Raw genomic sequence first — 25,117 nt, forward strand, 5'->3', positions numbered from 1 at the left:
CCTATTCTTCAGGAAACTTGAATCAACATTTGACATCAACCAATGACCATTACTAAGTTCATTGGACATAATCTATAAACTATATCTACCACATAAACCTGGTCTGCTTTACAGTAGGGTTAAATTGACATAAACCTACTAAAACTTTCTATATAGCTCCTACAATATTGATGTCTATACCATATTGCACTATTTAAGTATTACCTCACTTATTTATAGTCTTGGTATTCTCACACACCTATTATGTTATCATACTGGTTCAGATGAACGGTTTATCAAGCCAAGTGGTTAAGGCAGTTAATGTAGATGGGTTTAAAAAAAGGTTTGGACAAGTTCCCGGAGAAGTCCATAACCTGCTATCAATCAAATTGATTTAGGGAATAGCCACTATTTATTACTGGCATTAGTAGCATGGGATGTATTTACTGTTGTTACGATCCTGCTCGCGGACCCCATCCCAAGAGCAGGCCTCCACTCCTCACCTCCAGTGCTGCCACCCTGGACCGCTGCTGTCTTCGCAGCCTAGTGCTGCTACCAAAACACCACTTCTTGCAGCCCCGAGCCACCCCCGATGTCATCCACGAGCGGCGGGGAGGCCGCAGTGCCATCACCTTCTTGTGGCCTGGTGCTGCCGGGACCTGATCCTTTGCGGCATGGAGCCGCCGCCGCTGGCCTGTTTTCCATCTATGCGGCAGGAAGCTGCCGCCGTCTCTCCATCTTCACAGCCTGGTGGCCGCCATCAGGGATCCTCTTCGCGGCCTGTGCCACTCGGGAAGCCGCCCCGGACCGCCGCTGTCTTTGTGGCCTAGTGCCGCTGTTGGGGCCTGCTCCTCCGTCTGCGCTGCAGGGACTCCGCTGTCTGTGGTGCTGCTCCTTCCTGGGCCATCCTCTAGGCGCCGGTGCATGCCTCTTCAAAAAGTCTGCGGCCCCACCGGAAGCCAGTCTTCGCTCAACTTCCTGCTTCAGCCCTATAAAAGGGCTCAGTTCCTGTTCCTCGGGGCCTTCAGATCCAGAATCCACAGTGTTCCTCTTCGGGACAAGGTCCAGAATCTGTGTTCCTCTTCGGGACAAGGTCCTCCGTGGTCTTCACTTGTTTAGATGGCTCTTCGTTCCGTGTTTCTGGTCTCCTCGTCCTGATGTTCCTGGTCTTGTCCTCCGTCGGAGCTCCTTCATTGCCTGTTCCAAGTCCTGATGTTCCAGAAGTCCTGATGTTCTGTGGTTCTGTTCCAGAAAGTCCTGATGTCTTCGTCTTCACCTCTGCAACCAGTTCCCAGATTCCTTGCATCCACCTTTCCTGGCGTGTCACCGTCGTGATCCGTGCCCAGCCCATGGGGGGCTGTGTAGGGCGCTTCATGGTACAAGGCCTTCTTCTCGTCTGCAGTGCAAGCCTCCAAGAGACTTCTGTTTTTAATGCCTTGCTTCTGAGAATCCTGAGTCTTGAATCCTGAGCCTTGAATCCTGTCCCGGTCTTTGGAGTCCCTTGTGTCTGCTTCCGTCCATGCCTAAGACTCTGCCAGAACCTGCTCTGCTTCAGCGTGGTCTGCGACCAGCCACAGGCGGCTGTGTAGGGCGCGCCCCGGTGCAGGCCTCTACTGAATCTTCGTCATGTTCCAGTCTCAAGTTCCACTTCCTCGCCTGGAGTCTGTTTCGTGTTCAGCGTGGTCCGTGACCAGCCATGGGCGGCTGTGTAGGGTGCGCAGCGATGCAGTTCTCACCCAGTACTTTCGTCTGAATCCTGAATCCTTGCCAGAGACCTTCTGAGTAACTTGAATCCTTGTCCAAGTCTTCTGAGTAACCTGAGTCCTTGTTCGAGTCTTCAGAGTAAACTGAGTCCTTGTCCGAGTCTCCTGAGTCTTCGTCTGAGTCTTCTGAGTAACCTGAGTCTTCGTCCAAGTTTTCCTAGTTTCTGAGTTCCTGACTTGTCTTGTTCCTGCCCTCAGCCTCCGTCTGGCCTCACACACTCGTTGTTCCCAGCAGTGGGTCCGATAGGGCTATTGAGTGTCCGGAGGGCTACTCTCATGACCAGCATTGCGTTGCTGGGTCACACTGGTGCGTGTAGGTCCAGCGGAGGGCTGATCCTGCCTTGTTCTTGCTCTGAAGTTCCGTTCCTTGGTTCCAGTCCTGCTTTGTTCCTGCTCCGCCCGTGCTTGCATGCTCTCACCTCTCACGGTGTGCCTTGGGGCTCCTCCCTGAGTTGTGCTGTGATTCAGGGGCTCACACTCTCCCATGAGCTAGTGACCGCGCCTGCATCAGGATCCGTAGCCCGCGGTCTCAACAGCTGTTTGGATTTTTGCCAGGTACTTGTAACCTGGATTGGCCACTGTTGGATACAAGATGCTGGGCTTGATAGACCGTCGATCTGACCCAGTATGGCAACTTCTTATGCGCTTATGGAATCTAACATTGTGTAACTACAATGTGGGATACTTTTCCCTATGTGCATCATTTTGCACTTGTCCAAATTAAATTTCACCTGCCATTTGGATACCCAGACTCCCAAGGTCCTCCTGCAATTTCTCACAATCCACTTGTAATTTAACAACTTTATTTACTTTTCTGTTATCTTTCAATTTGATCACTTCACTTGTCATTCCCCTTTGCAGATCATTTATAAATGTATTAAAAAGCATCGGTCCCTGAGGCACTCCACTGTTTATATTTCTTCACTAAGAAAACTGACCATTTAATCCTACTCTGTTTCCTATCTTTTAACCAGTTTGCAATCTACAAAAGAACATTGCCCTTTATCCTATGATTTTTAATTTTCTTAGGAGTCTCTCATGAGATGCTTTGTCAAATACCTTCTAAAAATCTAAATGTGCTAAATCTACTAGCTCACTTTTATCCACATGTTTATTAACCCTTTAAAAAAATGTAGCAAATTTATGAGGCAAGACTGAGTAAATCCATGCTGGTTGTGTCCCATTAAACCATGTCTGTCTATATGTTCTGTGATTTTGTTCTTTAGAATAGTTTCCATGATTTTTCATGGCACTGAAGTCTGGCTCACTGGTCTGTAGTTTCCCGGATCACCCCGGAGCCCTTTTTAAATATTGGGGTTACATTGGCCATCCTCTAGTCTTCAAGTACAATGGATGAGTTTAATAATAGGTTACAAATTAATTTTTAGTTCTTTCAGATCCCTGGGATGTATACCATCTGGTCAGGGCAATTTGCTACTTTGTTCTTGTCTGTATACATATTAAGCCTATATACCAATTTGTCAACCCACTGTTATCGAGCAAATTGCACCATATTCACTTTTGTTACTATATTAATTTATATGCTTTAAAATATGTCTTGAACTCTGACTGGAAAGGCATGTCATAAATAAATGATTATGAGGATGATGATCTTTTGCAGAGTTTTGTGGTAGTAACATACAATGGCCTTGTAGTGAGATAAACTGGCCTCTGTCTTCAAATAAACTGAACATAATGCCATACTGGTTAGACCAAAGGTCCATCAAGCCCAGCATCCTGTTTCTGACAGGGCCAATCCAGGTCACAAGTACCTGGCAGGATCCCAAAGAACAGATCCAGTCCTTCTTGCTCATAACCAAGAATAAGCAGTGGCTTTCCCAAGTCAACATGGCTAACAATTGCCTTTTATTGATTAATTTATGAACAGTTTTGTCCTTTCTAATCTGTGTTAAACAATTATTGGAATCTGAGGTTAGAAAAATGTGTAAATAAATAATGGTTTATGGACTTTTCCTCCAAGGACTTACCCAAATGCTTTTTAAACTCAATTTTGCTAACTGCTTTCACCACATCCTCTGGCAGCAAATCCCAGAGTTTAATTGTGTGCTGGATGAAAACATAATTTCTTTGATTTGTTTTAAATATGCTACCTAGTAGCTTCATGGATTGGCCTCCCCTAGTCCTAGCACTATTTTAAAGGGTAAATAATTGTTCTCTGTTTACCCTGTTCCCCCATTCATTATATTATAAACTCCTCCAGACTCAAGAGCTCCAACCTGTTCAGTCTCTCCTCATAGAGGAGTTGTTCCACCCCAGTTATCATTTTAGTTGTCCTTTTCTTTACCTTTTCTAGCTCTGCTATATCTTTTTTTTTAAGATGGGATGACCAGAACTGCATACAGTACTCATGAGGTTGCACCATGGATCGATACAGAGGCATTGTAATATCTTCTGATTTATTTTCCATTCATTTCCTAATAATACCCACTCTGTTGCGGTCCGGTCCGTGAAGCTCACGTCCTGGTCCTTACCTCAAGGGTCCTTGCCGGCTGGGAATGAAGCAGAATCAAGATCTGGGCGTCCCCGCGGGGGAGACGCCATTGCGGGCCTGTCCCTAGGCATGCACGCGCAAGTCTCTCGCACTTTTCTGGACAGTTTCCCGCCGGAGGGTGGCTCTGCCTTGAGTCTGACATCAGACACCACGGCCTACTTAGGGCCACCGCAGACACCCGATGAGTGCCTTGCAACAGGGTTCCTTCGATCGCCCGTTGCCTCGAGCCCTGGAGTCAGCCACCATCTTGGCTACTCCGTTCCTGCCTGCCTGCCAGTTCCTGCTTGCCAGCCTGTCCACAGCCCACGCCGGGTTCCCGTCTGTCTCAGCCAAGCCAGATACTCGCCTGCTTCCTCTCCATCGACCGCCTCGCCTAAGTCCCAGCGGTCGGGCCCCTATGGGCTCCTCCTGGGGGGGGGCTCCGACTTCCAGGGTGAATCTCCTAAGTCCCAGCGGCTGGACTCCCAAGGGCTTCTCCCGGGGGAGTACCAGCTTCCAGGGTGAAACCGCTTGTACCCGCCTGCCAGAAGTCTGCCTCCCGGCCCATTCAGTCGAGACCAGAGAAGTCCTTTCCTAGTCTCCTGCAGGCTGGCCCAGGGGTCCACTAGCCCCTGTTCACAACACACTCCATTTGCTTTTTTTGGCCCTCGCCATGTACCAGGCTGAGGATTTCAAAGTATTTATTTATTTATTTATTTATTTATTGTTTTTGTTATACCGAGTTTCATGACAGGCATCACATCAACCCGGTTTACAATTAACAAAGTGTGTAAAACATAACATAACGTAAAACAATGTTCTCAAAAAGAACCTTGAACTTTAAATATCGTGAATCAGATATAGGAATTGAGAAAGTTACAATAAATCAGGGAAATCAACTTGGAGCTGGAAAAGGGGAGAGATTGCACAGAGCAATATTAACATTTCAGTCTATTAATGTAATAGAGTAGCATAGTGAGTAAATAAGAATATGTGAGAAACTGTGGCAATACCTCACTATGGAACGGAACATAAATAACCAAATGCATAAATACGACAGTGTTATGATAAAAGTTCAGCAGGTATTGATGATTGTCAATTTAAGGTTGATTGAATTGTATTTGGTCCAGTTATTGGATAAGAGTTTGTGCTATTTAATGGAGGAATTATTCAAGGCTTGGAAATGCTTTTTTGAAAAGCCAAGTTTTTAGTCTTTTCCTAAATGTTAGAGAGCATGGCTCCTGTCTCAAATCTGGTGGGATAGAGTTCCAGAGAGTTGGACCTGCTGAAGAGAAGGCTCTGAGACTCAATGATTTATGTTGGTAGGTTTTGGCCTTTGGTATTTGGAGTGACTCTTTGTAGCATTCCCTGATGGGTCTGGCGGAAGTGTATTTTTTAAGAGGTATTTGTAGGTCGAGGTGCGTGTTTTGGTTGATAGTTTTGTATATGATGTTAATGGTTTTATACATGATTCTATAGTGGATCGGTAGCCAATGGAGGTTTTTGAGGATAGGTGAAATGTGGTCCATTTTCCTGGAGTTTGTGAGGACTCTGGCTGCAGAGTTCTGGACCATTTGTAGAGGTTTGGTATAGGAAGCTGGGAGGCCTAGTAGTAATGAGTTGCAATAATCTAATTTGGAAAAGATTATTGCTTGCAAAATTGTTCTAAAGTCTTGGGCGTGAAAAAGTGGTTTAATTCTTTTCAGGATATGTAATTTGTAGAAGCAGTCCTTGGTGGTTTGGTTAATGAAAGGTTTGAGGTTGAGTCGATTGTCCAGGATGGCTCCTAAATCTCTTACGTGGGCTGTTTGAAGGAGTGTGGGTGGTTTTGGGTGTGTATTTTTGTTTTCCGGTGATATGAGCAGGAATTCTGTTTTAGAAGCATTAAGTACCAGGTTTAGACTGGTGAGGAGAAGTTTAATTTCTACTAAGCAACTGTCCCAGTATTCCATTGTTTTAGATATTGATTCTTCTATGGGGATCACGATCTGTACGTCGTCTGCGAAAAGGAAGTGTTTCAGGCTTAGTTTTGTAAGAAGTTGACAAAGTGGTAGGAGGTAGATATTGAATAGTGTGGGTGAAAGTGAAGAACCCTGCGGCACCCCTCTATTAGAATGGTGGTATTGGGATTCTTTATTGTGGATTTTGACTCTATATCTTCTATTTTCAAGGAATGTTTTGAACCAGTTTAGTGTGGCACCTGTTAAACCAATGTTTGCCAGCTGTTTTAGAAGGAGGGTGTGGTTGACGGTGTCGAATGCCGCCGAAAAGTCAAGGAGGATTAGTAAATATGCTTGGCCTTTGTCAATTCCAGAGAGGAGGAAGTCCGTGAGTGAGAGTAGTAGCGTTTCAGTGCTTGCGGCTTTGCGAAAACCATATTGGTTTGGGGAAAAAAAGGTTTGGGGAAAAAAAGGTTCCAAATACACACACAAGCTAATATAGTATTGTCTAGAATGATTCCAAGATCATTTTCCTGGGTGGTGTTGCCTAATATGGAATCCAGGATTGTGTACCTATAGTATGGGTTCATCCCTATGTGCAATGTCCTTCTAACTTTTTAAAGGCTAGGAGTGCAAAAATGTTCTTTTGTGCAACCTTTTATAAGCTGAATTCAAATGTGTACACTACAAGCTAATATAGTGCAAATAATATTATGACTTCTTTATGCACTATACTTTGCCCCTACCTGTGTTGCAGTTGGACACTGCTGGAGAGATAGTGGACCCTTGGGCTGGCCTACCAAGGGTGACAGGGTAGGCCAGGAGGCGGAGCCACAAGCAGGAGGTGTTCACCCGGGAACCAGGGACCCCCCGGGAGGAGCCCGTAGGGCACCGGGTCCTCGGGACTTGGAATAGAGGCAGAAAGTCCAGGGGCTGAGATAGGCTTAGACCGGGACCAGAGCAAACAGGAAGGATAGGAAGTCCAAGGTACCCGGGAAGCAGGGGACCGGCTGTACAGGGCCGAGGGCCGGCTGAAGGCAGGGCAGCGGGTGGCAGCGGAGTCTGTAGCAAACTGGAGGCTGAAGCAGGCTGTAGGCTGAAGCGGTGTCGGTAGCAAACCGGAGACTGAAGCAGGCTGTAGGCTGAAGCGGAGTCGGTAGCAAACCGGAGGCTGAAGCAGGCTGTAGGCTGAAGCGGAAGCAGGCCGGGGTCAGAGGCTGGCTGCAGGCTGAAGCGGAGTCAGAGGCAAACCGGAGTCGGAGGCAGGCAGCAGGCAGAAGCGGAGTCAGAGGCAAACCGGAGTCGGAGGCAGGCAGCAGGCTGAAGCGGAAGTCAGAAGCAAACCAGAGTCAGAGGCAGGCAGCAGGCTGAAGCGGAGTCGGAAGCAAACCGGAGTCAGAAGCAGGAAAAGTGGAGATCACCAGGAACGCAACTAAGAACAACTATGGAGTTGTGAACCTCGTTGCAAGGCGATGAGAGAGAGTTTGAGCGCTGGTTATATCGGGACTTGGGCGTGACGTCAGCAGCACGGGCGGGGCCAGGCTTCCGGGAGTTGAGTGCTCAAGACGGGCGTCCTCGCGCACGCGTGAGACTGACGAGAAGCAGGCACGTAATGGCGGCCGCCACGTGGAGTGAGAGAAGCCCCCGGGGTCCAGAGCAGGCGGAATGCGGTGATTCCTGAAGCGGAGGTAGGCGGGTTTGAGCCCTGAGCGGAGGGAAGCGGTAGAGACCGCAACAACCTGTGTACACTATCCCATGTGCACAGTTTAGAGGGAACAGTGGTCCTAGTCTTCCTAGTGCCAGTAGTGCTACAATTGAAGTGCTTGTGCTTGCCCTAATAGATGCATTTCCAGAAGGAGACAAAGCTTTTCTTCTGCCTTTAACATTGTTGTTGGTAGTATTAGAGCGTTGACCTCATAATCCTTGTGTCATGATGGAATTCAATTGGACGCAATCACTAGGAGTGCCTAGGTAAAGGAGGTTGTATTTTTATAATATGTAGTGTTAGTATACAGTACTCACACATACACACACACTAGTGTTTAGATTGGAGAGTAGAAAAAAGGTTCCAAATACAGGCAGAAACTAGGGCACAGTGCATATAGTGCACAGTGCAGATAGCACACACTTTGTAGTTCAAAAGTGTGCCACACTGTTTGCTAATTGCTGCTTTATCTAATGCCTAAGTACTGTTTTCCACAGATGACAGTTTATGGAAAAAGAGCACATACACACACTGTATTCAGTGTGACAAGTCAATGATTCCTTTTTCTAATCCAAGAAACTTAACAGAGAACCAAAAATTGAAGCCAGGGTCAGACTGCTGTCACATCTAGTCAAAGCAGTTGTCATGGAGTGTTCTCTGTCAACAAGCAGGGCTGAATTAGCAATAAGTGGGTGACGTCATTTGATGGCACCAAATGGACCCCTGTCTCTAACTCAGTAGAGATTTTACTCTATTGAGCATGTGTGGGGGTTTCTGTGTGAGTGCTGCCCTATGAGCACCTCAGTCTCTGATTGACCATGCTACTTCTAGTGTACCTGATCATTACAAAATTATTTTCAAAATTATTTTATTTTTCTAGTCTTTGGACTCGTGTTCAGTTTTTCTTTTCTTTGCTGCCTTGGTAGCCCCTTAACAGCACTTTCAGTGCTGAACCTAAATAAAAGAAAAGAGAAGACAAGAAAACATATTACATAGAAGACTGCTCCCTGCAGCCTCTGGGACTGAGTAGAGCAGGGCTCCTCGAGTGAGACGTCCCCTTCCCTTGGAGCTGGATTCCAGATTCACTGTAGCCTGGAGGTTGAGTATGGTGTGGGAACACAGTGCACCCTCGAAGCACCATAGAAGCACTGACAGCGCACTGGCATCATAGAAGCCCCTCCAGTGCCTTAACATCTAGCAGATGAAACCTCCAGATGCGCCAGCACCCACCCCAGTGTCGTTAAAGTAATATGCTGAATAAAGTACTATCGACCCAGTGCTGTGGACACATAAGTCCCCGGGTCCCCTTTTCGGATTGTTTATCACTGGAGTTGGGGACAACATCGTACCACTGGGCGAGTCTCTGACCTGTGGTGGCATGGAAGATGGCCTTATCTTTGTCTCACCTTTTCTTCCAGCCCCACTAGGATGGGGGCCCAGTTACTAAAAAAGCAGCATCACAAGTGGATAATTCTTTCAGGGTTCAGAGGAAGATTCCTCCTTTCTAGCATCAGGACATTGATTACAGCAGCCCGTGGACTATCTCTCAAGGATAGTGAGGAATTGTTTACCTCACTTCAATCACTTCTGTGAAAGATGGTAATTTATGCCCACAGAGGGAGTTCCACCCTCTCCTCTGTAATTCCAGCTGTGGAAGTTTTATTTGATTTATATATTTTTATTTATTATTTATATTCTGCTTTTTTGGCCCTTCAAAGCAGATTACATTAAGGTACTGTAGGTATTTCCTTATCCCCAGAGGGTTTCACAATCTAAGAGGGAGATTCATCAAGCTGAATTAAATCTTTAATGCACATTAAGCAGTGTATATCATGTGATAAATGCTGTATATCTTGTGATATTTGAAATATCATGCATAAATTAGGCCTGAAACTTGGCCCCTATTCCAATGAGATGCAAATCCATGCAAAGCAGCTCATGCATAGGTAATCCTATGTAAATAAAATAAAGCAGCTGACGTAGAAATTTGTTAGCCAAGTTATTTTACCTACAACTTTCCTGAAAATGTTACTCTACTGCAGAAGCATTGAGACCCTAACACAGGACCCAGTGCTCCCGCAGTAGATTTAAAGGGTCGGGCTGTAAAAAACAAATTGCCATTAACTGCTCCCAAAAGTGTGTAGAAATCTAACATGACCCCCGCTACCCACCCTGAGGCTGCCAATTGAGGCATCCCCTTAAATAAAAGTAAAAAACTAGAATTATAGATTTGTGCGATGATGTCACCCCCAGCCCAACCCTTTTCTCATTGAAGAAATAGCCACAGGGTATCCTCCCATCCTCCCCTTTCCACGAAAATCATGTCAAGATTGGAACCATCCATACACCTCCCCCCTCCCCCAGTCCCCAGGATTTAAAACACCCTGTTGGTGATATAATTATTCCACCCACCCCCGCCCCCCAGACCCCCTACGCCTTAAAAGCATCATTCCCGCTCCCAGTCCCCCTGGACCCAACTCCCACACTTCAGTATCTCAAAAAATGTCGGTGGAAGTCAGAAGGGCCTGGGGGTGCCTCCTAGTCCCTGGTCCAGTCAGCACCATTTTCCAAAATGGCACTGACCTGGCCTTGCCCCTGTCACATGACCCAGTCATTAAAAACATTTTCTCCATTCATAATTGGTAGGTCCAGTATTGTAACCTTTCTCATTGGGCCAAGTACAAATTGAGCAAAAGAGGTGAACGAGCCCTAGCTAATCGTCATCTATCTATAACAGTCCCAAAAAGAGGATATTTCAGGGATAATTTTCAAAGGGTGTAAAGTTTGCAGGCAGTTTTCGCTCACAGACTTTGAATGAATTTTCACAGCACGTGTACTCTGTTTGAAAATTACTTCAGGAAAACTACCCACACACAATTATACCTTCTAATGTATGGGGGTATTTTTCCCAGGGAAAATTACATGCATACTTTTTAAAGTTGAAAAGCTAGTGTGTAAATGCTAAAACTACCCAAATATACAATATGCAATATAAAAATGTGTGAATCTTCTTCCGGGAGCAAATGTGAGGGACACAAGATCCGCATTGGGCTACATGACTGTGCATGATCAATCCCCTTCCCATCAGCGGGGCTGCAAGCCAGGTTGCTAGCAAGCTGCTGAGGGCAGGGAAGACACAGGAGAATAAAAGAGGCCCAACTACACTGGCTCGACCTCTCCGTCCTGCCTCCTGTTCCTGAACTCATCGGAGCCATCTCACCCACCTTCCTAATACAGAACCCAGCACTGCGCACCTATAAATGGGATTATTATTATTATTATTCTTTGTATGCATCACTTTGCACGTTTCCACATAAAATTTCAGCTGCCATTTAGATACCCAGTCTCCGAGTCTCACAAGGTCCTTCTACTGTTCATCACAGTGTGCTGCTGTTATCTACAAATTTGATCACATCACTTATTGTTTCCTTTTCCAGATTATTTATGAATGTGTTAAACAGCACAAGTCCCAGTACCGATCCCTGCAGTACTCCACTAATGACCTTTCTCCATTGGGAAAACTGACCATTTAGTCCTACCCTCTGTTTCCTGTCTTTTAACTAGTTCCAAATCCACAATAGAACACTGCCTCCTATCCTATGGCTAAGTAATTTCCTGAGGAGTCTCTCATGGGGGACTTCGTCACATTCACTAGAGAATAGTTCGGCCTTCGTTATTGGCCCGCCGTGGGAAATTTCCCCTTTATTTTTTTGGCCGCCCTGAATTTTGGGTTAGTGTGCGCTAACTCCCTGTTAACGCACTCTAACCCTATTAGTGCGCGCAAAAAAACGAATTTTCTTGAAATTTTCGGAAAATTTGCTTCGTTTTTCGGGGTTGCCAGACGAATGCTGATCTCTAACATTCACTACTTCTCTGGCAATTTGCCTAGAGTATCTAAAATTCCTTGGTGAGTCTAACATCATAGTTACAACTTGATAGATTTACATCATTTAAAAAAATGGTAGTTAAGCTAGTTGAGAGTAGATATTTACTTTTGGACATGAAAGGCACTGGGGTTGATAAAGTTGAGGGTGGATGGTGTCACATGTATGATTTTTTACTCGCCGGTGAGAGATTGTATGTGTGCACTCTGTGCAAACAGCTCCTGGCTGTCAGGGAACGAGTCCGATCTCTGGAGGCTAGAGTAGCAGACTTGGAGGAGCTGAGGCAGTCAGAGAGGTACATTGATGAGATATTCAGGGACATAGTAGCCAAGTCCCAAATCCAGTCTGGCAGCCCCAGTGCTGCCTTGGATCAGAAAGGTCTCCCAGTAGGAGAACATCACCCTGGTGTAGCAGATGAAATTTAATGTGGACAAGTGCAAGGTGTTGCACATGTCCTTCACTCTTACCCGTTATGGTGATTACACCCACCAATGGACTCTGACACCTCCAGGTTAAAGCACCATTATGCTTTAACCCGTATGCCCTATGGTATCACCTCATATTTATTTCCTGCCTTATCTTCTTTCCAGCTTGTTGCAAGCTTCCAAGTTCTCTTACCCTGTTGATTGTAACTTTTTGACTCATTCCTACCTACTGTTTTTTGCTGTACTTGAATTGTTACCCCAGTTATTTTCTTGTTAATTGTAAACCGATCCGATATGGTTATTTACTATGAAGGTCGGTATATAAACTATTAAATAAATAAAAATAGGGAAAAATAACCCTTGCTGTAGTTACACGATGTTAGGTTCCATATTAGGAGCTACCACCCAGGATAAAGATCTAGGCATCATAGTGGATAATACTTTAAAATCGTCAGCTCAGTGTGCTGCAGCAGTCAAAAAAGCAAACAGAATGTTAGGAATTATTAGGAAGGGAATGGTTAATAAAATGGAAAATGTCATAATGCTCTCTATATCGCTCCATGGTGAGACCGCACCTGGAATACTGTGTACAATTCTGGTCGCCACATTTCAAAAAAGATAAAGGTGTGATGGAGAAGGTACAGAGAAGGGCGACCACAATGATAAAGGGGATGGAACAGCTTCCCTATGAGGAAAGGCTGAAGAGATTAGGGCTGTTCAGCTTGGAGAAGAGACGGCTGAGAGGGGATATGATAGAGGTCTTTAAGATCATGAGAGGTCTTGAACGAGTAGATGTGACTCGGTTATTTACACTTTCGAATAATAGAAGGACTAGGGGGCATTCCATGAAGTTAGCAAGTAGCACATTTAAGACTAATTGGAGAAAATTCTTTTTCACTCAACGCACAATAAAGCTCTAGAATTTGTTGCCAGAGGAGGTGGTTAGTGCAGTTAGTGTAGCTGGGTTCAAAAAAGGTTTGGATAAGTTCTTGGAGGAGAAGTCCATTAACGGCTATTAATCAAATTTTCTTAGAGAATAGCCACTGCTATTAATTGCATCAGTGGCATGGGATCTTCTTAGTGTTTGGGTAATTGCCAGGTTCTTGTGGCCTGGTTTGGCCTCTGTTGGAAACAGGATGCTGGGCTTGATGGACCCTTGGTCTGACCCAGCATGGCAATTTCTTATGTTCTTATGTTCTTCCTGTCTTCTGCAGTGCCGTGGTAGTAGGACTGAAGGTAGATGGTAACTTTTAATCATCAGCACTGCTGTTGGTTGGATTAAGGCTTGGCAGTTACTTTTAATCAATAACAACTCTGGGGGATGGTTGGGTTGAAACTGGATGGTTACTTACCATCATTAGCAGTGCTGTGGCTGGTTAATTTTAAGGGTGAATTGTTATAGTGCTATAAGAGACTTATTTTCTAAAGCCAGTTAAAAATATGCATTAATGCAGGTATTTGCTAAATGTTATAAAGCAAATTTTAGTAAATTTTGGGTTAAAGCAGATTTATCATCACTGATGGTGCACATGCATTACCAGATGGCAATACATCTGCATTCCTCATGCTGGTAATGCATCTATCTTATCAGTTGGCAATGGAAGACCTATCTTTCTGTGCTGCCCCCTCCCCAGTATTTAATGAGCCACAATGCCACAAAGTAAACCTTCCCTCCTCCAGCTTGAACACCATACTCATCCCCCCCTACCCACCCACCCAACCCTGTGGCATGAGCACACCTTCTTTGACTGGAGGTCTCTCCCAATGGTGTCAAGAGGATTCATGCCCCAATATCCTCCTCCCTGCCCTTGAGAACTGTAAGAGGAGCTTTGAGCCAGACACATCTCCAACCGGACTTTCCTCTTCCCCCAGACCACTCCTGCCTCGCCACCCAAGGTAGTGAAAGAGACAAGTGAGGTCAGGAGTGAATCCTATCCATTCCTGCCCCCGCTCACTGCAAGGTGTCAAATGATGTCAGCTGACCTGACACTCTCCACCTATTAGGGAAAGGAGGATATCAGCTCAATTGCATCATTTGATTCTTTGGAGCAAGTGAGGAGGCATGAATTGTGATTGCATCTGCCACCCCCCCCCCCCCCCATCTGCACATGGGGTAGATGAGAGAGGACCAGGGAATAAATGGGATTTTGAGAAAGGAGATCTGGAGGCTCCAGAGCCTTCCTTAAAATTCTTAGGAGAAAAGGAAGTGGGACATCAGGGCTCAGAGTCGTTTATTACCTATGGAGGGTCTCCAGTTTAGGGGGGGGGGAGGTGTGCTCTTGCTGAAGATATGTTTTACTCATACTAGAGGCATATTATGCTGATACCGGGGGAGGGGGCTTTGTACTTTTGCCAGTAGATTTTAGGCCATAGATAACACTTCTTAAAGAGTGGAGGAGTCAGGACCAAGACATTGACAGGCACATTAACCTGCTAATACATATAAAATGTTAACTAGACCTCAAGAGATGTAATTATCCGTTTTTGAGTTAACACAAATTGCATAGCTTAATGTGATTTGGGTTAAGCCATTTTAATATTCAGATCATTTGCATGCAACGCAGCACATTAATATTTTTCCCTCATTAAGGGGACATTTTTGTATTAACTGTGATGCCATTTTAATGGGCAGTAGTTGACAATGCATGTATTTAATGTGAATTAAAACATTAATGCACTTTCCTAAATCAGCCTCTAAGTGTATTGAGGGTGGGTGGTGTCCTATGAACCCCAGCAGTGTTGGAAGTTGATAGGGTTGCTACTTCCCAGGATCACCATTGTATCTGTTGTGAGAAGGGTTTGAGAGCTGATGGTTAAGGCTGCAGGGAATTTTTTTTTTTCCACTTTTATTTATTTTGGTTGATTTCATTTTTGCAGTTCGAAGGGAAGACATCTTTCGGCATGTCAGTGTTTAACCTCAGTAATGCTATCATGGGGAGTGGTATCCTAGGACTTGCCTATGCCATGGCCAACACTGGAATCATCCTCTTCCTGTGAGTATTGCTTTGAGAACACCTCCCTTTCCCTACTTCTCTATATTATATACTGCTTCCCTTTTCTTGCCTTTGGTTATCTTTTCCCTTTTCCTTGCTGTTGCTCTCCCCTAGTTGCTTGCTTTCCTGCCATCCTCAGCATGGGATTAAGGTGGGGGTTTTTTACTGTAATATTCTTCAATGTCATATACATTTTGGCAGCTGTGCTTTATAATTTGTTAAGAAGGGATATTCTGGAGCCAGTCTGTAGTTTCTGAGATGTGTGTTCTATTTGGCACCTTCTTCCCTTTCCTTAAATTAGACTGGGGAGGATGTGTTGTGGAAGGCAGGAAGAATTTCTCATGCAATTTTATTGTGGAACCATCAGGAATTATTTAAAAGTTCATGGCTACTGAAAGTCTCAGCAGTTCTTTACTGTAGGATTGTAACTAAGAACTGAAACTCAGTGAGGGGTTGGAGTCCCTTGTGCTGGGCCCTATTTCATATTTTTCCATGATGAAATTGTTGTATCCAACCAAGGGTGTCTTTTTCAGATATGTGGTAAGGAGATTAAATTAAACCCACCACACCATTGGAAGCCAATGCAGCTTCATAAGTATCAGAGAAATGTGTTCATATATTGGAACCCCTGAAACAAGATGAGTGGCCGCATTCTAAATAATCTGCAGTGACCTCATTGTACTTTGAGATAAACCCAAATAGAGTGCATTGCAATAATCTATGGGAGAAATGATTAGATCCTAAATTACAGTTCAAAAGTTATTAGAATTAAAATAACCTTTCAGTGTCCTAATAATTTCAGCCTGAAAGCAAATTTCTATCAACTGATCTAATATGTAACCACACTGAAAAAACAGAATCCATCAAGATCCCAAAATTACAATCTTGGCTATTAATGGGAATCTGAAAACCATTGAAATGTAAAATATGAGGCTTTCCTGGCATTGAAAAATGTGCAAGCAGTATAATTTGTTTTGTTCAGATTTAACACAAGCCTATGCTATGTTAGCTGGCATTGATCTCAGGTAAACAGCAAGATATTTTCTTCAACACATCATCTACCATTGATGAGATTGGGAGATAAAACTGGATATCATCAGCATATAATTTAAAACCCACTCCCAGGTTACCTGAGACCTGGCATAGAGGAAAAATATAAATGTTAAACAATATGGCAGACAGTGCAGAGGTTTAGGGTAGCCCCGTATTCAGGGCAAAAGGTGCAGAAATTGAGCCACCTAATATTACCTTCTGATAAATCTCACCCAGTTATGAAGAAAACTGTGCTAAAACAGTAGAAGAAAAACCAGTTGAACTGAACCTGTCAAGCAGTATGGAATAATTTAATGTATCAAAAGCTGAAGAAATATTAAGAGAGAAAGAAATCTGTGCCGGAATCAAACCCTTGACAGAATGCAACAAAGATTGATGATAATAGTGTCTCAGTGTTATGTAAAGCCCGAAAACCAAATTGGGAATTATGGAAAAGGTTGTTATCAATGAAGTTTTGCAACTGTCTAAAGAAAACCTTCTCTAGTACTTTAAACACAAATGGTAATTAAGACATTGGATGGTAATTCTGCAGATTAGAAGAGTCAAAAGATGTTACCTCCAATAGTTTGAGAGGGCCAAGTATTGGCCTTCACTTAAAGACGGATCTTTGCAGGACTTTAAATAATGCCTATGGACTTTTGTTTTTATTTTATCTTCCCCAATAATTTATCAGTACTTATTATAACAAACATTAATGGGAGAAACCAAGTGGGAAAAACATTAGTCATTTCCACTGATTATTTAAAATTTCTTATAAATCACTTAACACAGTAAAATACCATCCTAAGCAAGGCACAATGAATATAAACATTATTCATAAAACATAATAACACAAACATATGTGCTCGCCCCCCCCCCCCCCCCCCCCCCCCCCCCCTTGGTCCAGACTATGAATTACCCCAGTGCTTGGGGAGTACCACATGAGAAATTATATTCACCAATATGATTTATCTTCAGGTTACCATTGAATATACCTTGCTACTTAGCCAGATATAATTATACTGCTAACTACCTGAGCCACATAACGGCTGAAAATGGACCTCATGAGAAATAGATGTACATAAGAACATAAGAAATTGCCATGCTGGGTCAGACCAAGGGTCCATCAAGCCCAGCATCCTGTTTCCAACAGAGGCCAAAACCAGGCCATAAGAACCTGGCAATTACCCAAACACTAAGAAGATCCCATGCCACTGATGCAATTATTAATAGCAGTGGCTATTCCCTAAGTAAATTTGATTAATAGCCGTTAATGGACTTCTCCTCCAAGAACTTATCCAAACCTTTTTTGAACCCAGCTACACTAATTGCACTAACCACATCCTCTGGCAACAAATTCCAGAGCTTTATGTAGAAGAGATCTAATTAAACTATACAAATATAGAAAAGAGATCTTATGGGTAACCTTATTAACCCAGAAGGGGCAAACAAAACAAGGGGGGGGGGGAGTGTATCCTCTCAGACAGGGGAAAATAAGACTCCTCACTTTCTGAGGATGGGATTCTTTCCTCGGATTGCTCAATTCACCCAAAATCTTTTTGGTGTTTGGAGGGCAACTAAAGCCAGAAAAATCAAATAGCAACTTTTGTAAAAGCTGATATCTGGCAATATATTTGTCAGATCTCAGGGAGGTCACAGTACAGTGCGATGTCATCAAGCATTTTAAAAGCTGCTTTGCCATTGGTTAGCAGTCATAATCATGTGCAGATATCTGTAGGAAAGAAGGAAACGAAGCATCATGAATTGTTCACACATCTCCTTGTGATTGGTTTTATTCACTGAAAACTTTCTGTATGAAATTCATGGGTGAATAGAACCTAGTGTTGTGAAATTATGGAACATTTTGCCATCCTAAAAGATTTTCCAAAACTAGAGCCAGGGTCGGCTTGTGGGCTGTACGACTTGTGCGGCTGCAGAGGTTGCCATGCTCAAGGGAGTAGCACAGTCCCATCGCTCCCGTAAGCAAGAGATTCAGAAACACTGTGCAGGAGGAAAAACTGGTGCTAGATGAAGGATCAGCCTGCCGGGCAGGGGGATCAGGAGGTGAGAAGAAAAGAAGGGGTTACCGCCGAGCATAAAAAAAAAAGAGGAGCGAGAGAAGAGGAGGATAGGGGGAGAGAAAGAGGGGAATGCTGGGCGCTGTGGACAGAGGGAAAAGTGCAGGCCAGAGAGGATACAGGTGCTAGGCAGAGGATGAGGGAAATGTGTGTATGTGGAGGGGAGAGAGGGGTATACTGTGCTGAAGCCACGGCCACTGCCGGAGCGCTGTACCAGCGCTGCTGCCAAGGGGGGAGAGGGCACCATTTTCAGTTCTTGCTCAGGGCACCAGGTAGCGTAGAGCCGGTCCTGCTTCTACTGCTATTACTAAACATTTATACAGCCCTACAAGGTGAACACAGTGCTGTACAGACAAAGAAGAGACGGCCCTTGCTCTACAGAGCTCCCAGTCTAGTCAGACAGACAGACAATGAGAACAAACGGACACTGAGGAGAAATCATGGCTCCTGAAGTTAGGTCAATATTTTTCTCTCTCTCTCTCTTCTTCCTTTTCACCTATTTTCAGATGGTTAGGTCACAGTGGAAGCAGTAATGTGATCACCAGTAGAATATTATCAAAGGGAAAACAGAGCAAAGCAGATGCAGTTGGGGGAAGGCAATTATTTCCATCATTGTAGATAAACATCACCGTAGCCCAAGGTTACCAGCTGGCTCCAGATTTGCCTGACAGGATAGATCCAGCCCTGGGTTTACCTCATTACATGCAGGGATTTGCAATTCTGATTTCCCTATTACAGCCCCCTAAGAAAAGTGACACTTGCATATGCAATAGGATACACCCAGAACTGGATCAGCCTTTAAGGAATTTAAAACGGAGATATGACACAGAAAATACCTTAAAGGTATAAATGGTGCCCAAGAATCAAACCTTTTCCGATGGAAAGGAAGCTGAGGAACCAGGAGTCATGATGATAAATGCCAAGAGGGCAGGGCAACGTCAGGAAATATTTCTTCACGGAAAGAGTGGTGGATGCATGAAATGCATGCGGAGGAGGCAATAAAGACAAGAATAGTAAAGGAATTTAAAAGGGCATGGTATAAACACAGAGGATCCCTAAAGGATGGACATGAAGTAATAGGGTAACCTGTGTTAACTTTAGATGTAACATTTTTATATGTGGTAACCTGCACGGAATGGCAGTTCAGTTACTATCCTCAGCAACTCGCTGGGCAGATAGATGGACCATTTGAGTCTTTTTGCCATCAGAAACTGTTATGTTACTGTGTAACCCTATTAAGCGACTCTGGAGACCGTAGCCCACCAGTACCAGCACACACGAGGCATTCTTTGTCCTGTGCAGTCCACCATCTGACCATGACACAAATGAACTGTGACAGTCATTTAATTTGTCTGGGAATAATGGGAATAGGCAGGTTCGGAATTGAAAACTGTGTCAAAAGGGTGCTTTTCAGCCAGGATTTGAATATGGCCAGGCAGGGAGCCAGATGCACTAATTCAGGAAGTTTGCTCCAGGTATTTGATGAAGCAAGGTGGAAGGCACAAAGTCGGGATTTGGCAATGGAGAAGAAAAGCACAGATAATAGTAACTTACCTGAGAAATGGAGTTCCGGGGGAGAAGTGCAGGGCGAGATGAGACAGGAATACATAATGAGGAGCTGCAGAGTGAAGACACTTGTACATACAAGTCAGATTTTAATTATGAGCAAAAGGAAGGCAAGAAAAACTGCAAAACACCTGCAAGCCAGTTTGCTTGTACAATATACTCAATGGTTTAATTTGTTGCTGAAAAACTTTCTACAAAAAAACATTCTGTAAAGAAAAACTTCTGCAAAAAGCATATGGGGTTTTGAGCCAAATTTAGCTTTTTCAGGCAGAAGTTCTTCAGCATTTTATGCAGAAGATTTTGCTTACACAACCTTTCTGTCTTCTTGAAGTTTCAGAAAATTAAATCCTTGGTTAAAATATATGCTATTTCATAATTGTGCTGACAAACTGACTTCAGGCTTTTTATACATTTTAGACCTAAAAGTTAAATCTGGCCTGAATACATTTGAAAGTGAATTAGGCAGGTTGTGTAAGGAAAAAGATCTCACTGGATATGATAACATGGCTAGATTGGAGAGCAATATGATAATCCAGGAATTTTAAATGATCATGATGTTTGGGGTCAGAAAGGACTTTCTTTAATTGGTGCAGAACTGTCTACAAATGCCTTTTCCTTGATTATTATGCAGAGAGAGCACTGTCAAGTAATCAGAAAATGGTTCAACTCATAGAACCTCAGGTCTTTTTTTTCATTCTAACCAAATGTGTTGCTATGTATAATATATAAACTGAATCAGATCCTAAAGGTGAATGGTGTTACTGGATATTTGGATTTACTAGGCCCTGATCAAGAGCTTTAAGAATATGAAAGTCCATAATGAGTAAGATGGTGCTTAGAAAAGATATGCAGTTAAAGATACCCATAAGATTATAACCAGATATTAAATGGAACTTATCAGTTATGCTCAGCTTGTGAACCCTTGGACCGACGGGAGCATGGTATACCTTAGGAGAAGATCCGTAGGTTCTCCCGTCGGGTGGCGAGGCAGAGCAGGAGACGTGACCAGTTGACCCTCGTCACTGGAGACTGAGGCGACTGTGAAGGCGGATGCAGAGATGAGAAGAGAGGAGCTGTGTCTTCGCCACTGGAAGTCTGTGGTCCCCCAGGAGGAGCCCGTAGGGACCCAGACCGCTGGGACTTAGGTGGACCTTTGAAAGGTCAAGGAGCTTGGTGCAAGAGCTGACTGGAGCTTCACCCCTGGAGGCCCGCAGCCCCCCGGGAGGAGCCCGTAGGGACCCAGGCCGCTGGGACTTAGGCGGGCCCTTGAAGACGGCGGTCAAGAAGGAGTCCAAGGTCAAGTGCCAGAGGGAAGTCGCTTACCAGTCCGAGGTCACACACCGAGGGATCACCACTTGCCAGTCCGAAGTCACACACCAGAGAATCACCGCTTGCCAATCCAAAGTCAATACCAGGAATCACTGCTAGCCGATCCGAAGTCAATACCAGGAATCACCACTAGCCGATCCGAAGTCAGGAACCAGGAACACCAAGACAAGACAGGAACAGATCCAAAGCACAGGAAGACTCACCAAAGCAAGCAGACTTGACGAACAAAGGACGTTGCCAAGTCAAGGAATGAGCAGAGGAAGCTGGCTTTTATACTTCCCCTGCTCTGGCTGATAGGGAACAGCTGCAGCTGGTTAAAGGGATCAGGTCCTTTTAAATCAGCCAAGGAGGCACGGCCTCGCACCTAAAGATGGCGGCGGACATCTTGGATTTCCTCCGCAGAGGAAAATGCTTCTGGACACCGCGAGGGGGGAGCAGGGATGGCTTCCCCTGCGGCGAGCAGCACAGGGACCTGTGCCGGAGCGATGGGCCTCAAGTTGGGACCTTCCCCCGGGACTCCCGCGGCAGTTCGCCGTCGCGGGCAAGGTAGGAGGACCGTGGTCGTGGCCTACCACGGCCGCGGAACACAACATTATCTTCCACTGAATATATTATCCAGATAACTTTATCTAAACTTTGCTGCTCACTGGCTTACCTAATACAGTGGATCCTCGAGTTACAACCGGCTTGACATACGAACAACTTGGGTTATAACCAAAATTTTAGTTTTGAGTTACAACCTGAATGCCGGCCAAGGCCATGTGTATCCCGCTCGGGCGTGTGGTTTCTTCTAATTGGGCATTTTTTCCTGTCAATCACGGTTTTTTTGGCTTGGTAGGTGGGACTTCTGCTCTGCTGTTGCAGTGATTGGCTGCTGCTGCTGCCAATGAGGCCTGTCCATCTCAGGCGCAGCCAGAGCTGCAAATGTTCACAGGAGCACATAGGCAGACCCGGCACGGCATTGCAGCAAGCAACAGCATCACTGGTGACCAAGGAAGCTTCTGTGCAGCAGCAGAAAGGGAGTGTAGCACTCAGCTGGCTACAGCAAGGTATCAGGAGGGGAAGAATGAGTATCCTGGGAGAGGGAAATGAGTGTTTGGGGGCCAGAGATGTGTAAGCCAAAGATATTAACTGGAATGATGAGTACAGTATGAAATTGTTGTTTCTAGTGAGTACACTAGGAAAATTATAGGTGTTTCTGGTAATTACGCACATTATACAACCCTTTTTTATTATGAAAATGTTAGGTAAGGGGTGCTTTGGGAGGTTCGGAACCCATTATGGGTATTTCCATTATTTCTTTTTTTTTTTTTATTTATAATTTTCTAATATGCAGTTAACAAGTATATTCTTGACAAGAAATGATGTACAAAGGTTTATAATATAAAAAAAAAAAAATAGAGGAAAACCATATCTAATACATTTCAATTACCTCTGTTACCTCCTCAATGGTGAGGAGAATCGAAAGAAATTATGAAAGAAAAATTATTTTATATATCTCACAAATAAATGGCCTCAAACACACGCTAGTACAATTATTATGTAATTAGTCGGTCTCGGAGCTGGTTCTAGCAATGGGAGGAGCTGATTTAATTTTACTATTCAAAAATGAATTTAATTGCAAAGGATCGAAAAAACCATATTTTACTCCAGCATGCTTAATAACGCACTTGCGCATTATTTCTTATGGAAAAAATAGTCTTGACTTGCAAGCAACTTGAGTTATAACCAGCCCTCTGGAACGAATTGAGCTCGTAAGTCAAGGGTCCATTGTATTGCTTATAATGTAGTTACCTCAGAGGCATGACAGCACTCACCCCCATTCTCCCATCCTTTCTAGAGGAGAGATAGTTGGCCATGTGGGAGCTGAGTGGGTAAGGGGGCTAGAGTGGAGATGCATTAGTGGGTTTAGAGTTTAAGTGAGGGTGCATTAGTAAATGGGGTGGGGGGGGGGGGGTGTCTAGCAGTCAGGACTAGCAAGAGAACAGACTCCAGGCTGGACTCTGCAAAATTGTTTAAAAGCATCTTTACTGGTGAACAATAATAAACTAAACAACTTTGCAGGTTTGTGCAGTTCAACAAAACAATTGCAACTTACAGTTCATGATCTCGAGGATTCTGTCTCTCTCTCTGAGGCCTCCCTCAGGCCCTGGCACCTTGTTCTTGCTTGCAGTGATCCACCCTAGACCAGACTCCCTTGCTGGGTTGGGAGTTAAGGAGGACCGGTACAGATAGCTGTAGCCAGTCCTTTAAGGTGTTCTGAGAGAGTTTCCTATATGCTCCCTCACAGGGGGCGAAGTGCATTAGTGGGTGGAGGCATTTCTGGCGTGTGTTAGTGGATGGGAGCTCAACGAGATGCCTTTATGGGATGTGTAAGTGGATAGATGGCTTTAATGGGTGGGGAGGATGAATGGTGAGTATGTTAGAAGGTGGGGGACTAGAGTGGAGGTGGCATACATTGGTGGGTATAAGGTGAACTAGTGGGAGGGTGGCTGTCTTGCATGAACATCATCAGTCAGAGTGTCTAGTGGTTCTAGTGCTCCCAGACCTCAGAATCTTATTACCTGGGCACCCAGGTTTGAAGAGTTTTTCCCAGGCCTCCTAAACCTGGATGGCCTAGCGTCATGGATATTTATTGTGGATAGCCTGAAATTCAGACCTGTTTGTAGCACTCAAGAACTGGAGTTGCCTACCCCTGCTTTCAGGTTTGAGGATCCCTGGTCTGTCTTTGAGTGATTTAACTTCTATTTACTTGTAAAAGAAATGCAAGTTAAAACTTTACTTCACATCAGACCCTAAAATAAAAGTTTACATTAAAATTCATAGATATTTAATGCTAAATTTTTAGCTCACTTCTCTGCATTGATAGAAATCCCTAATGCTGCTTGCATTGGAAATTGTGCTAAAATTAGTGCACTTTTTTAGTACCATGTGTGCAAAAACCTTAATAAAATTAGTTCATTTAGCACACAAAAAGGTGTGCTAAAATGATAGTTCAAAAGTACATTAAGCTTAATGCAATTTATTGCATTAGTCTGTTAACCAGATAGCACTGAAAATTAGTTATAGCCTGCTAAGCTTCCATCCCTGACCTGGCCATGTCTCTGGAACTCTCTAGAATTTGAGTGACTAAACAAAAACCACTTAGTGAAACTGGATTTCTATTTTTAGCTGCTCAGTGGCAATACATTTTCAAAGCTATTGATCTAGCTACTTAAATAGATAGCTTTGAAAATCTATCCCTTAGTCTCCAGGAACTGGCTTGTACAGTAGAATATATATATAGGCCACTGCTTTCTGCTGCCTCCTAGGGAAAATCTGGAGAATTATAACAGAACAGAAAATTGCCATGAGCATTCAAACCTGGGTGGTCACCGCTGAAACTAGATCAGTTTTTGCTTATAACTGACTCCAATCCCATTACCCTGCGTTTCCCTGGAAATTCTCCCTTGGCTTCAGTACAGCTACAATGGATTGTCTCCGTAACTTGCTGTATTTTCACAGCAAGAATGTACTTTCAGCATGAAGAGGTCTGCATTTAGCTCCTGTGTGTCAAGGTTCCAGGGAACCACCCTTTCTTCTCTGTCTCATAAAAGCAATTTTATTTCCAAAGCATGCCTTTACCCACACAACCTAGCTGCATAGATGCTGAACCCTCCTCCCTAGCTTAGGACCAGCCTAGCCCTGTTAACCTCCTATCTGATTCTTCTCTCCTCTTACATCCCTCTCAGAGTGGCTGTTTCAGGACTTCCCCTCCAGTTCCTCCCTCTAGCTTCTTTTTCCAAGGCTGCTCCTGCTGGCTTCTAACCTCTGCCCTACCCCAGCTGTTGAGTGTGTATCTCCCTCTTCCCCTCCCCCACTCTACTCTTTCTAGAAAGGGGTGGAGTCCTCTTCCCAGACTCCTCCGCAGTGACATCCTATTTTATTCTTCT

At 44.3% G+C, this 25,117-nt stretch overlaps 1 protein-coding gene across 3 annotated transcripts in view; it reads left to right on the forward strand.

Annotated features, from left to right (window-relative positions):
- Positions 1-25,117, forward strand: part of LOC115090486 (sodium-coupled neutral amino acid transporter 3-like) — a 328,123-nt gene that overhangs the window by 147,975 nt on the left and 155,031 nt on the right. For all 3 annotated transcript variants that reach the window (XM_029599646.1, XM_029599647.1, XM_029599648.1), the window contains one exon: positions 15,065-15,180. In XM_029599646.1, coding sequence (XP_029455506.1) covers positions 15,065-15,180 — 116 coding nt within the window. The remainder of the gene's footprint in view (positions 1-15,064; positions 15,181-25,117) is intronic.

This window comes from Rhinatrema bivittatum, chromosome 4 (assembly GCF_901001135.1).
Source record: "Rhinatrema bivittatum chromosome 4, aRhiBiv1.1, whole genome shotgun sequence".
NCBI classification, from domain to species: Eukaryota; Metazoa; Chordata; class Amphibia; order Gymnophiona; family Rhinatrematidae; genus Rhinatrema; species Rhinatrema bivittatum.